This window comes from Electrona antarctica (assembly GCF_951216825.1).
Source record: "Electrona antarctica genome assembly, chromosome: 14".
NCBI classification, from domain to species: Eukaryota; Metazoa; Chordata; class Actinopteri; order Myctophiformes; family Myctophidae; genus Electrona; species Electrona antarctica.
In genome coordinates this window covers 11848133-11866352 of record NC_136795.1, presented here as the reverse complement: position 1 = coordinate 11866352, position 18220 = coordinate 11848133, and the positions used below count along the sequence as shown (strand labels likewise).

At 44.2% G+C, this 18220-nt stretch overlaps 2 protein-coding genes across 2 annotated transcripts in view; one reads left to right on the top strand and one right to left on the bottom strand.

Moving 5' to 3' along the window:
* Positions 1-10271, bottom strand: part of coro7 (coronin 7) — a 196882-nt gene extending 186611 nt beyond the window's left edge. Inside the window, exons 1-6 of the mRNA XM_079521686.1 lie at positions 10129-10271; positions 6089-6185; positions 5775-5855; positions 5328-5398; positions 1994-2180; positions 191-267 (exon numbers count right to left, since the gene is read on the bottom strand). Coding sequence (XP_079377812.1) covers positions 191-267; positions 1994-2180; positions 5328-5398; positions 5775-5855; positions 6089-6185; positions 10129-10188 — 573 coding nt within the window. The 5' untranslated portion in view covers positions 10189-10271. The remainder of the gene's footprint in view (positions 1-190; positions 268-1993; positions 2181-5327; positions 5399-5774; positions 5856-6088; positions 6186-10128) is intronic.
* A 4470-nt stretch (positions 10272-14741) lies between these two features.
* On the top strand, positions 14742-16322 carry LOC306936326 (transcription initiation factor TFIID subunit 6-like; the record flags this gene model as incomplete). Its single annotated transcript, XM_079519814.1, has 1 exon — positions 14742-16322. The coding sequence occupies one exon, from the start codon at positions 14742-14744 to the stop codon at positions 16320-16322; it is 1581 nt and encodes a 526-aa protein (XP_079375940.1).
* Between the last annotated feature and the right edge of the window lie 1898 nt (positions 16323-18220).

The following is an 18220-nucleotide window of genomic DNA, read 5'->3' as shown; positions in this document are numbered from 1 at the left end:
CAGCTTGCTGATGCAGAGCCACACAGAGCAGAATGTGAGCCGTTGGTGGCATCTAGTGGCAAGACTAGGCAACTACAACAGTCCAACAGCTTCCAGTGTCAACCTGGGTTTTTCTTTCCACAAAATAGAATTGTGTTACATTGAAACAAAAGAGAGTACGTGTATAGCAAATGTAGTGTTTCCTACTCACCTTGCAGGAGGAAGCCAACAGGGAACCGTCCTGCTTCCAACTTAAACTCTGCAGCTGGTCACTGTGCTCTTCCAGAACTGTAGACACACACATACACAGAATATAGGTGAAAGGAACAGGGCAGGCTTGAGTCGACAGTCCACACACAGTACTTGTCGAGGAAAGGAAAGGACACATGAAGACAAGAGCACCGGTGACACCAATACTTTGACGGCAACAAAGCACAGTTCAAGCAAATGAGAGCTGACGCACAGTTTTGAATGAGTACAATGAATGATGCCTCGAATATTTATACTCACGAGTATGAATTGCACTTAATGGGCAAAAGACAAAGATCACACAGGCATCTTACACCCGATAGGAATTAAGAAGAAATATGTGAGGATCTGAGAAGCCATGACAGAATAAAAGTAAAAACAATGCAACAGATAACAGGTACATTTCACATCAAAGAATGTATACAATGATTCACATGTTATGTTCCTATTATGGTTGAGGCGTACGAGACAAAATGGCAGACAGGACACAAGACGTTGTGGGGTTACGGTGCTCAAATGTGCACAGCATAGCGTGTGGTCGCAATACACACAGATAGAGAATATTATAGAGGGTGTTGTTTTAAGCTTAGGGTTCTTGTTTTGCTGATTAAGGTGGAATTCCACCACAAAGTGACATTCGGACAAACACACAGTGACACAGGACGATTTGAGAACAAACAACAACAGACGCCAAAAAGGACAAACAAGAACTCGCGCACACACTCGTCCAGATGCTGCCACTGTCTCTCATGTATATTTCCCCTTAGCCAAATAGTGCTATCGAGTAAGAAGAAGGAATGAAAGTGATGGAGCCAGGAGAGTGGTGGTGATGGTGGTAGAGACTCGTTGGAGTGTGTTGGGGGCCGGGGGTGGGGGTCAGCGGTGTGAGCAGCAGCCAGGCCAGCTGTCATGAGGGAAGAGAGGGGTGTCGGGGAGGGAGGGGGGGAGCGGACAGGTGAGGCCAGAGGATGGTGGCTATATCCTGAGGCCAGGATGGGGCAGGGGGACTGTGGAGAACCAGGACTTTACCTCTGCTGCTCCAGCACTTAGACAGAGCCACAGGGCTGCAAAAAGTAGGCCGTGTCAGTGAGACAGCACCCAACTGAAGAAAGGGCAACCAAATATACCAACAAGCACCTCACTCCACTCCAAACAATGTCATACATATAAAAGGAAAAAAAAACAGAGAATAATACAAAATAATAATAATAATAATAATAATAATAAACTGAGACAGAGACTGGAGTGTTTAGTGTTACACATCAAACACGATGCACGATGTGAACAAAAATAAATAAATCATTGAATGCAATAGCACATTGTGTGTGTGTGAGTGTGTGTGTGTGTGTGTGTGTGTGTGTGTGTGTGTGTGGGCTACAACGGTTACTCCAACTGTTAAACTAATCGATTTAATCAAGTATTGAATAGGTCATTATTTTTAGTCTTGAGTACTTACAGATAACTTTCAATTATTATATTTCAATATATACACACACACAATACACAGACATAAGATGTTGTTTGTACGTGGTATGTGTTTAAAAATAGCATAAATGTACTGTGCCAATAGGAAGGCCACAGTAATTGATTAGTTCAGTTTTTTCCTCCCAATTATTCATCATAAAAGTAATCAGTAGAATAATTGCTAATAAAATAATCGATAGTTGCAGCTCCAGTGTGTGTGGTTCATTGCATGCATACATACATGTCATGTGTATGTTTGTCAGCCCCCCCCCCCCCCCCACATTATGCTGCCAGTGGTTACCTGCTAGCGGTCCGTCCTGGTGGCTAGCGTCCCACAGCTGGGGGGTTCTGGTGGTGCCTACAGCCAGCAGCCCAGAGGAGGTGGGGTGGAAGAGGACCAACTCCAGCCTGCCCTGCCCTGGACACAGGGTCAGCTCTGCCCCGCCAGGCTGCTCCCGCTCAGGATCACACAGGCGCCACAGCTTCACCTATTCCCAAACAGAGGTGTGTAGATGTTTGATTGGGGTGTCAGTGTCTCAGTGAGGCAGATGATTTGCGCGAAGGCTGGAGATTTACAGAAATCGAATCATTTCGAACTGAATTTTCAGAACTAAATCACATTTCTTATTCCATGACATTTTGAAGACTCACAGATGCAAATTACTTCAGGATGACATTTACTCTGAATGGAGCCTCGCTTGAAGGCGGTGCCTCGAGTAAACAACAACACTTTAACAATAAATGTAGTGCTTTGTGAACAATGTGCACAAACAGCCGTTTGTTAGAAAAACAATAATGACTCAGTCATAACTGGCAGGTGCAGAAAGCTCTCGTTTATGAACATCTACAGTATAATCACTTTGTGTGCTGCAGCCTCTGCCTATCAGCTCACAGCTTCATGTTGCGGCGTTCAGAGTATGGGTTTTATGCCGTTCAGACTATGGGTTTTATGGGTAAGTAAGATTGGCTTAGAGGTAGCCAATCATGAAAAAGTGTCCACTACAGTCGTCACTACTAGAGGTAGTAGCAAATATAGTCCAAGCACCAGGCAAAAAAACGAAAGAAAATAAAAAACAGTGGCATTAAGAGCCGTTTGACCGTCCCAGCCAGCCACTGTGGTCGAGTCAGGAGAGGAAAGGTAGACGGCTGCCCGTACAGATGAAGAGCGTCGTGGGTGGGAGGTTAGCTCCTCCAGGTGGCTGACAGCTGAAGCTTTAAAATCACAGCCAGGGATTGAATGGTATATCGGAGGGCATTATGCACTGCTTAAGAAGATTCTGGGCTAAATGAATGGTTCGCTGCCTGCAGCGGGCTTGGCCAAAGGGACCTAGACCATCGAGCAAATCTCAGGTATGAAGGCAGATCAGGTGTGTGGGTGTGTGTGTGTGTGTGTGTGTGTGTGGTCTGTCTATGCACCTTCCTTGTATTATGTGACTCTGACTTAAATCAGCACAAGCATGTCGCCACAATGATACCGTTGGTGAAAGTTAAACAAGATTGACTGATCAAATAACTGCTGTACGTGCTTGTGTGTGTGTGTGTGTGTCTGAGGTAGACCATGCTGCAGACACAGACCCACACTCATCAGATTCCTCTGAGGCACCTGTGGTCCTAAAAACGCTTTACTAGCAAAAGCCCAAAGCAATTCATAACCATGTAGTAATGTCAACGCAAGGATTTCATAAACTCTGAATGTGTCCATGTGTGTACTTACTGTATACTTGTTGATATGTGTCCATGTGTGTAAGTACAATGTGGCCATGTGTGTACTTACTGTATACTAATTGTATCCACCAGGCCGAAGGCATGGGGAGAGAGTATGTTTTGCACTCCGTCCGTGTGTGTGTCCATCCGTGTGTGTGTGTGTGTCCGTCCGTCCATTACCAGCTAATCTCTGGCACCGTTAACCCGGTCGATGCCAAACTTTGCACAAACACTGCCAACGATGAACCAAACTTTCCAGAATGGCCTGTTATAGCGCCACCAGGAGGCCGACTTTTGTAAAACACATCTTTTGATATTACTCCTCCAGATGTTGTCCAAAAATCCCGAAAATCGTTACACAGCATCTCTATAGTCATGTGCTCAAGATCAATCTGTCCGATATTTCATATTCCATCCTAATTGGCTAACATTGGCTTTCAAAGTTGGCAGGATTGGCCCGTTTTGAACAAAAAGCCTCAAATCATGAACGCAGCGTGCAATTTACGTGAAATCTTTCACGCACTTTCCTACTAGGCTGAGGAATATATCCCACCCTTTTCACATTGGCCTGTTATAGAGCACCGAAGTCCTGACGTCACTGTCAGTAGAGGGCGTCAGTCCCCAGGTTCGTGTACTTTTTTTGTGCATTGTAATCTCCATAGGGGGATTTTAGATCGCCTCATATAAGAACGGTGTTTGAAAAATAAACCGATCACCCCGGCCTTTTCACTCATATGGATATGAAGCATCGACTGAAGGTGGAACTGTACAAATATACCCAAAGAGTAACAAAATAAGCGTTAGAAACGATTCAAACAACCCAGAGACTACATTTCCGCCGCGTAGGCAGGGTGGCTGCATCTGCCCGTCGCACAACAGAAACCGAATGTTAATTACGTTTATTTTTATTTTATTGATATTTAATGTTTCGTGGTTAGTACGAGTCGAGTCACCACCAGTTGAGCTTACGTCAACGAGGAATCTCAGGAACGCAATGTGTTGACAGCTGGGCATATATTAGCAGCGACATTGCCTTCATATGTAGTTTCAAGGCTTTTGCGGCCACATTAATTCCATTTTCTCCAGAAACTGGCTGTATCAAATATGAATGGACATCATTAACGACGCACAGCCACTCCCCTGACAGAAAGGCCGGGGTGGTCGGTTTATTTTTCAAACAGTGTTCTTATATGAAGCGACCTAAAATCGCCCTATGGAGATTTCACTGCAAATAAAAAAATGCATGAACCTGTGTATAGGCGCCCTCTACTGAAAGTGACGTCAGACTTCGGTGCTCTATAGCGCCAAAACCGTTATAGGTGAAGGCGCGCTCTACTCAGGGAGTCAAGTTGAGTCTCTGTAGCTGATGGGTGCAGATTCTTGAAGATCCTTCTTCTTGAAGATCCTTCCTCAGCGTTTCAAACGCTGAGGAAGGCCTGCGTGCCGAAACACTTTCGTTTCTCTAGGTGGACTGCTGCTGCATGTGATTTCATGAAATAAAGAAACTCAAACTTTATTAAGAGAGTGCAGATATTCCCCTTTTTCCACTGTTATAGCACCACCAACAGGTGGATTTTTGCAAAACACATTTTTGGAACAAAATGCCTCAAATCATCCAATTGCCATCAAAGGCGTAAGAACAGATGGCGCAAATTTCACAAACCTGACCTGGCCTGGCCTGGTGGAGACCTGTGTCCCGAGGGGCACTTTTTCTAGTTGATACTGTACTGATTGTTATGATTATTCTCTCTTGCTTACAAGCAAATTCAAGTATGACAGTTATAAATGTAAACCTAACACTTCTGAATGTTAAATTGCCTGTTAGCTTTGACAACGTTTTACCAGAACGTATGCAAGGAAGGCAGGGAGGTGAGAAGACAAAAAGATGGGAGCAGAGTAAGTTAGAAGGAGGAAAGAAAAATGGAACTCACCGTTTCATCTGCGGAGCATGTTGCCAGGAGACTATCGTCAAAGGGAGAAAAGTCCAGATCAGTCACTACATCTGAAAGAAAGACATACAAGCAGAAAGAGAGACACACATAGAGACAAAGAAAGACACACACGCATAGACGAAGAAAGAACAAGGACAAACAGCGGATTTGGGTCAGAGGCTTCTGGCTCAGATGCCTTTCGTTTCTGAGCAAAGGCATTTGCATTTCTCATGTGATACGTCTATTATGAGAGTTACAGATTGAAGGTGAGAGAGATAGATGAGGAGAGAGAGAGTGGGGGAGAGAGAGGAGAGTTAGAGACAGAGAGGGTGGAAGGTAAGGTGATGTCATGTGGTGATACACATGCAATGTGATGTAATGTCATATAATATACGAGGTAATGTGATATGAGGTGCAGCAACGTGGGTAAACGTAGAGAACCCCTACCAGCATGGCAGGGGACATGAGTGACCGTCCATTTGCCATCGGAACCTGGTTCTACAGAGGACAGGCCCACCAAACCTCCACCTGGATATAGAGGGAAACACACACACACACACACACACACACACACACACACACACACACACACACACACACACACACACACACACACACACACACACACACACACACACACACACACACACACACACACACACACACCTGATCAAGTGCAAACACAGGAGAGCCGCAGCTGTCCACAGGGAGCCGTTTTGATCCCAGGTTATTAAACCATATTATTGTTTGTCATCTCTTACCAGCCTGCTCTGTGTTGAAGGCCACCAGCTTGGAGCTCGCTTTGATATGGTTCCCCTGGGAGGTGAAGGAGCCGGCACGGACATCAGTGATCCAGCCCTAGACAGAGATACAGGGACAATTGGATTGGATGGTACTGGGTAGGACGTAGGGTGACAAAAAGGGATGAAGCTTCAAGCTGGGCCTCTGTGGACCCTTTTCCACCGGTTCGGTTCTTTTTTTGTAGCGCCTAAAGTTGAACCAGTTCAGAGGGTTTCCACAGAAAATGAGTTCGTTCAGAACCCTAAAAGTTGGTTCGGAGCTGGAACCAAAAAAATGTTCTTGAACCAACATTCTTATAGTGGAAAAGGGGTGTTATATAGGTAAAGCACCACTGCAGAGACTACGGTTCTATTCTCAGCTACGGTGCCTCTTGTTTGGTCGGGCGCTCTGGTTGACAGATGCTCAGACTGCTCACTGATGAAAAGCCGGCAGGGGATTGTATCCTAAAGCTTGATTTATATATATTGAGGGGCACTAGACCCTCATATGCCCAGCGTTGTGTGTCTGTGTGTACCCTAGCCCCAGATTGATCTAGGGTACACAGCCGCTAGGGCCAAGCGAGTCAGCGACGATTTGATTGGCTGAGAGCTTAATAAGTGAGGATACATTTTGAGGACAGAAAAGTGAGGACGAAGTGATTGGCCGGAATGTGATGATTTATGATTGATGATGTATGATGATAAGAGCTCCCCCCACGTCACACAAGTGTGACGTGCCGCACAGTGAAAATAGACAATCTACAAGCACACATTGCATTTCTTCGAGGCGTGTTGTGAGCTTGTAGATTGCATTATTTTTTGTTTGACACACCGTGAGCATTGCAACCAAGTATACAGGTTAATCAGGCATCAGTTGTCACTGCTCTAGCAAATGGTTGTGTGGATTCGGACCACCTTTTGAGTTCCGAGTTATGCACCCCCAGGTGAAAAGAAGGAAATGGTGAGCCAATGTGAATTGAAGGAGGCACAGTGGCACAAAGTTGTCTTGTTCACCCTCCCCAGGCAGCATTAGATACAGTGGGGAAATGGTAATGACAAAATGGGGGAAATACAATAAAAAAGAAAACATTGCTAATGCTAGTATAGAACTGAACATTCTCAAGATAAGGAGCAGATTGCACAGGAGAGGACATGTTCATGAGAATATTTGGAAAATGCATTTTAGGAATCAGCTGATCTATGTGGACATCTTGTGTTGTAATGTATAAAAACATTTAATTTTTAATGCAGACAATGTGAGACGTCGTTTACTGTACGAGTGGTTCATCTGTTCTATTTGAGGCTAAATGCGATGGGTCTCTACAAACGACTGGAATTCTGTGCGTGCGTTCCGTTGACATGTCGACACAAGAGCAGACACACACACACACACACACACACACACACACACACGGGGGGGGGGGGTGGACAAAATGTGGTGTCACGTCATAAGGAGCACAAATCATTGCTTGTTTGTGCAAAGTTGCTGTGATAATTAAGCAAGAAAATCTAAATCTTAACAAAAGAGGAAGGATCTGGCTGAGAGCACAAACACACATTTTTGAATCAGCACTATGTTGAGGAAGTGGAGGCAGCTCCCGGGGTTGCACAGTGGAGTACTCATAAAAACTGTCTTTCATAACGTGGACAAGGGAGAGAACGAGAACAGAGGGCACTTAGACACTACATGGCAGGCAAACAGATGAGCCAGCCTGGCTGAAGAACCACATTGCTCCACATGTAGGCAGACAGATATGCATAGAAACGTACTCTGTAAACGTACTCTGTAAGAGTTTGTCTGTGGTTCAGTAGGATAACACATTGTCACATTTTGTATCCGTGTTGAACCGGTTCGGTTCTTTTTTCCCGCCTCATAATTGAACCAGTTCACAGTGTTTACACTGAAAATGAATTGGTTCAGAACCCTTAAAGTTGGTTTTTCGGAACTTGAACCAAAAAATGGCTGCCGGTTCTGTGAAAACACCAAGGTTCCAAGAATGTTACAGAACGGAACCAGTTCTAGAACTAAAGTTATTTTTGTGGAAAAGTGTGCAAAAGTGTTAGGCTTACGGTATGTACATCCCCACCGCATGGGACCTGCCTCAATGAAGAACACAATAAATAGCCGTTTTAGGCTTGAGGCGTGTTGGTAGACTCCCTTTGGACAATAAATAGCTATTCTAACCCAGATTCCCTGATGAAAGCTTCCTTGGTGGAATTCGGCCAGAGAGAAAGTGCTGCATAATGATGAGTTACAGTTATTAATAAAGGGTCTTGTTGTCTGTTGCAATGCATATAAAATCAACGTAGAACAAGCATGGAAATCAAAAGAATGCGAGACAAGGACAGTTTTCTTCAATGGTAAATGGTGCATTTATATAGCGCCTTTATCCAAGGTGCATTACATTCACCCATTCACACACACATTCATACACCGATTGCAGCGGAACCATGCAAGGTACCAACCAGCACATCGGGAGCAATTTGGGGTTCAGTGTCTTGCCCAAGGACACTTCGACATGTAGACAGGAGGAGCCGGGATTCGAACCGCCGACCCATGGATCATTGGACGACCTGCTCTACCTCCTGAGCCACAGTCGCCCGGGCCCTCTTAGGATCAGTTACAAGTTACAGTACAACAACGGTCAAGCAAAACCCTTTCACTTTGCTGTCAGTGCATTCACTATTTCACTTATGATGAGGCAGACCTTTTTCTGCAGCATAATATTATACCTGCGCTCTCAGCATTTGGCAGCAGACAGCAGTGTGTGGGTGTCGTGCGAGAGTACAGAGTGAGAACCACAGGAGACTTCAGCCTGGGTCATAGAGAGGGGGTTTTTAGCTGTGAGGGACAGCAGACTACACTCACCCCTCCTCTCTCTCTCTCTCACGTCCTGTGACTGCCCCTGAACTTGGCTGGGCTCAAACTGACAAACCTGATGGTGAGGCTTTTCGCTTTTGCAGCCATTGAGAACCGTCCCACCACACACACACACACACACACACACACACACACACACACACACACACACACACACACACACACACACACACACACACACACACACACACACACACACACACACACACACACACACACACACACACACATTCTCTTCAGTTAGTCTGTCACTCTCTCAATCCTGCATCCCTTGTAATGTACACACTCTCAACTCTTCGACATCACTAAAGTTTAACATGATAGCACCAGACAGTCCGTCATGTGAGAAGCTGTTGTGCATTTGTTGTGCAATAGGCTGCCTTGGTGTGGTTTTCACAACATAAAGGATACTATAGGGATCTTCCCTACCTGAAGTGTCTATCTCTCCTTGCATGTATTCTAGCCTAGGGGATTACATAATACACATATGAAAGGACAATACAGCATGCAGCTGGCAGCTCAACACCAAACCTCTCTCTCCACAGAACGAAATCTGCGGTATGCAAAGCATGCACGAATAAAAGCATGTGTCGTGCCACTGGCACTGCCACCCATGAAAGGGACAAGTGTCAATGCACGAGACTGTAGATATTGGTATCAGACTGAGACATGCACATTTGCATGGAAATCTTTGTCTTTTGGTTTTCAAATCTGGGCCATATCCGATCAGAGTGACAGCTACAACTCTGCATATATAGTAGGCTACCAAACGTTGTCACCAAGAATATTAATATTTTCAGCCAACAGATTCAACAACGTGACATCCTCTATGATGATGACAACTATGATGGGCGTCTCTGCAACTGATGCAGGCTACTGTATATATAGCTGCTGTATGGAGCCACATGGACCATAGTAGTTCAAAAGCATGCGAGACGGTGGTTTTGTGACAATAACATAATAATAACAATTAAAGTCATATACATCTTCGCATCTTTCCATCTCTCTCTAGTCTGAATGCAATGCAGCCTTTCAGAGGTATGCAGGAAGTTCAGACAGAGCACTCCTCCACTGTCTACAGCTACCGAATGCTAACGTTGGCTAGGAAAAAACGTCTACATATCCCATTATAGCTACTCACATCTTTCTTGGCAATTTTCGGGGTGGTGTTTTTGAATTTGGAGGTCTTAAAACGGTTCATGCTGCCCTCTCTCCGGGTTCACTGTGGAAGCCTTCCGGGTGTGTGTGTGTGTGTGTGTGTGTGTGTGTGTGTGTCTGGTGAGCTTGTTGGTATTCTTAGTAGCTGCTGCTACAGCTGACAGCCAGTATGAGGATAGACATCTATGCGCGCGCCGGACGCCCAGGTCGCGCTTGGTTTGTTTCACCGGCTGCACCGAAAGGGTGGAGTCTTGATAGATAGACACAATCTAGCTACCTAAGTTCAGAGCCATAGATGTAATCAACCTAACACCTTGTGCATGAACAAGTGTAATGCTTAATTGGGTCGTCCACTCACAGTTAACAGCCTTTGTATTGAGTTTGTGCTTGAAATGTACTGTAATTCTGCAAACTGTTAATACATTTTTCAATCAATCAATCAATCAATGTAGAAGTGTACTATGTTGTATTATTCATGTTTAGTCTGTTGCAATATTCTCTCAATACAATAATATTTTATATCTTTAATACCCAAACACCTATTATTAACTATTATTCTCTCTTTTAATCATCTTTACTTTATTTTTGTTTTGTTATATAAACAGACATATACAATTAATTGCCCAAATGTGCCCAAAATGTGCTGACCTCATCACATTTGTGCTGACCTCATCACATTTGTGCTGACCTCATCACATTTGTCATGATTGCAATGGCCGTTTTTTGTGCAAAACTAATGCTCGGAATGGATTCAGAATCATGAAAACCCCCTAGTTTGACATGTCACAACATGCTACTTAAAGCAAAAGGAAACATTTTTGACAATTTTGCCTGCCATAGGGTCACAAGAAAGCCCATTACTGACAGCCGGTCAGCAAGTGGATTCATATTTTAGGCCAATAAAAAAGACGATATACCAAATGTCCCACTTTAAACAAAAGAAGCCTTATGTCGGCTGCTAGACTAATAGACCAACACTAGCCCTGGTCTGTCACATGTATTGATTGATTGAATACTTTATTAACAGAATAAAAATTTGCAGAAAAAAAGCACATGCCTGTGCCTTATGCTCCCGTATTACTCCCTGTCTTATTTAATACTGACTGCCAAATGCAGCCTACCTAAAGGTAGGCTACAGGTAGGCACCTGTGGCCGGAATCATTCAAAGAATGCCTCTTGCCTTTCTTAATAAATAAATAATGATGTTACAAAGTAGTTAGCAGGTGGACATCAAACCTATTTGTCTAAATAACATAGCGGGGAAAAAAGTAAACGAGATTTAAAAACAAAGAGAAAACAGAGATTTGTAAAGAACAACACGTTTTACTATGCAGTAATTTGGCAGGTAAAATGGAAGTAACATCTCATGCACTTAAAACTTGGACACCAGTGCCATCTAGCGGACTTCTGTAGTGCTTGATTGATTGATGTATTTGTGTGTGTGTGTGTGTGTGTGTGTGTGTGTGTGTGTGTGTGTGTGTGTGTGTGTGTGTGTCTGAGACCAGCAGTGTCAGTAATCTGCGAAATGAAACAAGTTGCAGTCACAAGCTGATGTCATGTCGTCTCCATATTAGGAACAGTAAAGACCCTAGTATGCTTCCTTGTGGGACACCACAACTCACTGGGAGGGGGGGGACAGTGTTCCGTTCACCTCCACCCTCTGTTCTCTCCCCTCCAGGTAGGATTGCATCCAGCTCACTGATGTGCTATCAAAAACAATTGCTTTTAGCTTATTAACCAGTATGGAGTCGTTCTCTGTGTCGAAAGCCATAGACTACTGTACCCGTCTGTCGGTGTCCCTTTGACACCCATATATGGAGATTACTGTATCTGTCTGCCTGTGTCCCTTTTATGACCATATATGGATTTCTGTGTCAGGCACGGCCAAATATGGAGTCTAGGCCAGTCATGTTGATGACATCATTGTACTCTTACTTGGTGCATCACTCTGGCGCATTACGCTTTTGGGTCTTCGCAGATATACAAACACCCAATCAGTTCCATGGTCTGGAACTGCGCCATCTGATGGCTAACATTGATAGAGACAGCCTAGATGATGAGAATAAGTCTCTGGGAATGGGAGATATGAACAAACTCACCAAGCATCTTGTCACCCTCCAAGGCTTCCAGCAAATGAACAAGTTTATTTTACAGAGGGGGAAATGGGAAGAGAAGAGAAACAAACTGCTCAGAGAAAATGAGGCTTTGACTGAGGCTCTGTCCGAGGCTCTGGCACTGCTTGAGGAAGATGAAGAAGAAAGGAATATAATTAAAAATCTCACCATCTCCCAAGACCTCCAGTCCACAGAGAGGAGGAAATGGGAAGAGGAGAGAAACAAACTGCTTGGAGAAAATGAGGCTTTGACCGAGGCTCTGTCAGAGGCTCTGGCACTGCTTGAAGAAGACGAAAAAGAAAGGAATCGAATGAAACATCTCAGCATCTCCCAAGACCTCCAGTCCGAGGCTCTACCAAAGCATAAGGAAGCTCTAGCAATGCTTAAGGAAGAGAAGGAAGGGAATAATACAATCAAGCAGGAAACGATGAAGGCTATCACTTGCCTTCATCTACATGCATCAATTTATATGAATATATATTCATTAATTGGATATATTTACCTGGGATTCATGGCCACTCCTTTTGGATCATGAACGTCTCTTCGTGTTAGAGTGGGAAATTGAAGAAGGACAGAAACACATTGCTTAGAGAAAAGGAGACTTTGGCTGCAGATCAAAAACTTTGAGAGATATTGTATTACAAAAATCACACCCGTGTGAACTGAGTGGTGTAAGGTCTTGTATAGACTGATCAGCTGTGGTCTGACGTAATGTCTGACGTAATGAAATCACACCCGTGTGAACTGGGTGACCATAGCAACCGTGCTAATTTTTTGGTACGAACAGACAGACAGACACGTAAACTAACAAAGCCAGTCGTAGGAGTGGTTTACACCACTCAAAAAAAAGTATTATAGCAGGTAGACAACCAAACATATCAGACATACTTAGTATAGTGATCAAGTAAACAGCATATAAATAAACAGCGTCTATAGGCAAAAATGTGTGTGAATGCAAAGGTACTAAGTGTGGGGGCCTTGTGTTTTGAATTTAAAGGACCTATAACATAAAATTCAACTTTCCTATTTCTTTTGTGTTTTTGGGGCTCCCATATGTGTTTTCTATCCCCACAAATAACCAATTTTGAACAATCAGGCTTTCATATCATATGGGTGCTTTAATGGAAATTGCTCTCAGGAACAGCTCGACTGATTTTGGCCTCATCGTGATGTCATCAATGTCACCCTATTTTGTATAATTCCACCTCTTCTTCAGTCTTCAGTTCCAAATTTGCATTTCCACTTTGTTTACAATGTCCGCCATTGTTGATTTTCCAAGCTGGCATGGAATGGAAACAAGCCTGGTTTTATCTAGCATCAGTATTATAATGACTCAAATATTAAATAATCTGCATATCAGCACCCCCACCACCTCAGGACATTGTGGTACTGCATCTAAAACTGCTTTCAAAGTCCAGAAAGAAAAGACAAGGACTGGTTATATCAGAGTGGTGATTGAGGCTCAAACATTAGAATTAAGTTTGAGGGACATAGACAATATGATATTAAATATTAAAAACAGTTTTAAAATGCATGTTATTTGCATTTAAAATGCATGTTATTTGACATGAGTTTATAGTCTGTAGGCTTGATTGAACATTTTGCACCTTCACAGTTGCGGTGGATTGGTTTTGGGCTTGGGTTTCGGCATAGTTTCTGTGAGGTAACAGGTTAGGGTTAAGGTTAGGATTATAGTGTTATGTGTGATGGTTAAGGTTAGGTTGATTCGCAACAAAACTAGTTGCTAGTACTGCAACTACTTGCATTATCCCCAAATGGCAACGGTCTGCAGCTGGTCAGTCCAGACCACTGCAATTTCTTGCAACGTAGGTGTGGACCCCATGGGCTTAAATTAGTTCCTGGGAGATGTGAACACCAAACTCACCAAGCACCTCCAGCAACTGTCTAGAGAGGAGGAAATGGTAAAAGGAAATAAACTAATTGCTGGGAGTAATGATAGAATCAAGCCCCCAGTAAGGCTATCCAACGTTGAAGCTGCCACTACCTACTGGATGGACGTTAAGTGACGTCATGTGCGTAACGTGTGTCAGCCTGGACCTCAAATTTGAGGTCCGGGCTGTTCTTCTGCTCGCTCGAGCCATTGAGTTATAACGGTACTTCCGGCGGTCTTCCGGGTGCTTCAAAACGCCACTGAGCAACTTCTATTGAAATGAATAATGGGGGGGCGGCCTGTTGCTCCAGTCCTCTCTCTATCCTGTATAACTAACTCTATGGACAGAATCCAGAAATATCTGAGTGCATGTGTCTGTGTCCCTTTCATGCCCATATATGGCGATCTGTAACACGAGCTCATCAACTCTGGCTGACGGTCCAATCACAGGTATATAAGACAGGCGACGTCATCAAGGCTCTTCATGATACGTTAGAGTGGTGGAATTAACTGTTTAGTTCAAAAGAGAGGTCAAACCGGATGGATTCTAACGCTAGATCAACATTTACACACACAAGCCATGGTAGAGGAATGTCGGTCCTGTCGACGGAATTCATCAAGGCAATTGCTGAATCTGTGGGAGTGGGGCAGATGCATGAGGATAGTTGTGCAGTCCTCAGTGAAGAGGTCAGCTTCAGAATAAAGGAAATAGCTCAGGATGCGCTTAAGTTTATGCACCATGGGAAGAGACGTAAATTAACCACCAATGACATAGACAATGCTCTCAAGCTCAGAAATGTAGAGCCCCTTTATGGGTTCCAGTCCCAGGAATTCATTCCCTTTCGCATGGCAAGCGGTGGAGGGAGGGAGCTTAATTTCTATGAGGAAGAGGAAGTCGATCTCAGTGACATCATTAATACACCCCTCCCCAGAGTTCCACTAGACATATCTCTTAAAGCACATTGGTTATGTATTGAGGGCGTGCAGCCTGCTATACCAGAAAATCCACCTCCAGCGACGAAAGAGCAGCAAAAGGCAGAGTCTACTGAACCCCTGAAAATGCCTACTCTGGGTCAGGAGAGAGCAACTTCTGCAAGTGGCAAAGGAAAAGAAAAGATCAGGATGAAGCCACGCAGCACTTGTGAACTATCTGTGGAACAGCAGCTCTACTACAAGGAAATCACAGAAGCCTGTGTTGGCTCGTGTGAAGCCAAAAGGGCTGAGGCTTTGCAAAGTATTGCCACAGACCCTGGGCTGTATCAGATGCTACCAAGGTTCAGCATCTTTATCTCTGAGGGGGTGCGTGTAAATGTGGTGCAAAACAATCTGTCTCTGTTGTTTTACCTAATGAGAATGGTCAAAGCTCTAATGGACAACCGCACACTGTACTTGGAAAAATATTTACATGAGCTAATTCCAGCCGTGGTGACATGTATTGTGAGTAGGCAGCTGTGTTTGCGACCTGATGTTGACAACCACTGGGCCCTAAGGGACTTTTCTGCTCATCTCATGGCCCAATGTTGTAAAACCTTTAGTACTAATACAAACAACATTCAGTCTCGCATTACCAAGACCTTTACTAAGAGTTGGTTGGATGATAAAACCCAGTGGACAACACGTTACGGCTGCATAGCAGGACTTTGTGCACTTGGATCTGATGTGATTAAGACATTGATTCTTCCCCAGCTTGATGTAGAGGGTGCTCGCATCAAAGCAGTGATGGAAGTACCGGTCGTGTCTAATATCGATAAGATAGGAGCTGACCATGTTCAAAGCCTGTTACTGAAACATTGTGCCAGTGTTATTGCCAAGACCAGACCTGTACCAGATGTTGTGGAGCAGTACCGGGCAGACTACGGTTACCACCTCGGAGACATGCTTTGTTCCCACGTAGAGAAGGCCAGGTCACAACCAGTATTACAAGCTCACAAACTCAATAGCACAACCACCTTAGCAATCACACAGCCTCCTCCCACTTTCACAGTCTCGCAGAATGGTTTCAGTGGATCTGCAGGGCCTTGCACTCCCAGCATCATGTCCCCTCACCCAGAGGCACCATCCACCCCAGCAACAGAGTGCATTGTAATGTCAAACAGTGCAGGATATGCCTCGACTCAGCAGGTTATCACCCACAACTCTCCCCAGTCCGCCTCCCCAGTCACAAGCACATAGTTCACTGGTCAAATCAGAGCTAGGATATGGCTTCAGGAAGACGAAACAAAGAAGTGGCCCAGAACCTCCCAATACCTCCACCCAGGTCTCATCAAGAAAGAACAGTGACAGAAAGAGAGTTTTTGTCCTGACTCTCTGTTGCTCATTGCCACACCATGTTCATTCACAGTCGGTCCTGTGTCTCTACTCAGAACATCTGGAAATGTGAGTGGTCTCGTTCCTCTTGATGAGCAGGGTAGTCTCCACAGAAGAATATCCTAAATTACCTGGTCTTTTGCTTTGTGGCAGTGTCCACACTGCCACAAACAACTGAGATGGGAGGGATGCCTCCATAAATCTGAGCTTTAGTGGGATGGTCTCTCCATGAAAGGTTCTGGACACGCATGAGGAGTCTTGTGTATGTTCCATCAAAACTCCTTATTCATTGTCCATGTTTTGGCACCATAAAGAAGGATACTTTCCACACAGGCTTTGATCAGGTTGATCTTGGTAGCTCTTGAGATGTCTGACTGCCATATACGATGTAGCTTATTACAAGCACTGCAGGCCTGTCCTTTCCTTGTCAGGAAGTCCTTTCTGCTACTGACTACATATGATCCAAGATATTTGAATTCCTCTGTTTGTCACTGCTAACAGCTCTTGAGCAGACAATATGTGTTTAGCATCATTGCGATGTCGTCCAGACGTCCACGTAGTCAAGGCCGGTCAACCACATCTGACTATTCTGCCTATTGTCAGACCATTGGAGGAAATGGTATCTATTGACGACCAGATCTTCTGCCTATTGTGAGACCATTGGAGGAGATGGTATCTATCGCCTGCCTGAGGACAGAGTCAAAGACAATGACAAAGAGAAAAGGAGCCAGTGTGTCGCCCTGGAGGATGCCTGTGGTTGTCTGGAATTATTTTGTTGGTCCATCAATGCTCTGCACTAAGCAGATACATCACTGGTATTGCTTTCACCATTTCTTCAGGTATTCCATAGTTGAGCAGTATATGCATCATAGCTTTCCTGTTCACGCTATCGAATGCTTTGTAAAAATCTACAAAAATGATGGAAGCTTTCTTCTTATAGAAGATACCCAGAGTTCTTTGATGATTCTCCTTAAAGCAAGGATCTGTAGAAGAGAGAGTTTCTACGGAGAACTGGGTGAGGTGTTATACGGTTAAGCAGAAGAGAATTCTAGATTTTGGAAGAAATGGCTGGCATATACCTTTGTAGTTCCCAGGCTGCTGGAGGTCGCCTTTCTTGGGTAAAGGTATGAGGCTAAATATGGAGAAGGCAGTGCATGGGTTTGCCGGTTCTGTAACTTGGTGTTAGCGGCTATGAGATTGAATTGGTCCAGACAGTCTGACAGGTGTCTGCCATTCTTGTTGCTTGTTTTATGGAAGGTGAAGGTTCTTTTTCAGGTCCTGCAGGTTTTGTGCTGGGACGGCTGAAACAACAGAGGATAGATCCTTGTAGAAATGTACAACATCTGGCTCATTCCTGTCCTCATTGGACTGTATAGCAACCAATAATAGTTGTCTCTAGGTTGACAACAAGTGTCATTATCCATTCTGTGTTTAATGTGTTGTGGCAAGCGTTTAGTGCTCTTGGTGACAGAAGAAAACCTCTGAATTTGTACTGTTCTTTTCAGCTGAGGCTGTGATGAGTGTATAGGAGTTAATCTTCTCTTGAACAACTACATCTGGAATGGTGCACTCTGTCCTCTTGAACGCATATGCGATCAATACTGTGATGGTGAGCGAGGAACGCTAACTTGTGTTTCTTTTCAATGTTCCATTGTTCTAACAATTAAATTTCAATGTTCCAATTGTTCTAACATTAAAAGTGCTAACACTGAAAGGAGTCTTTCAAATCTTCTTTCCAGATCATCCATGTCAGCATCTGAACT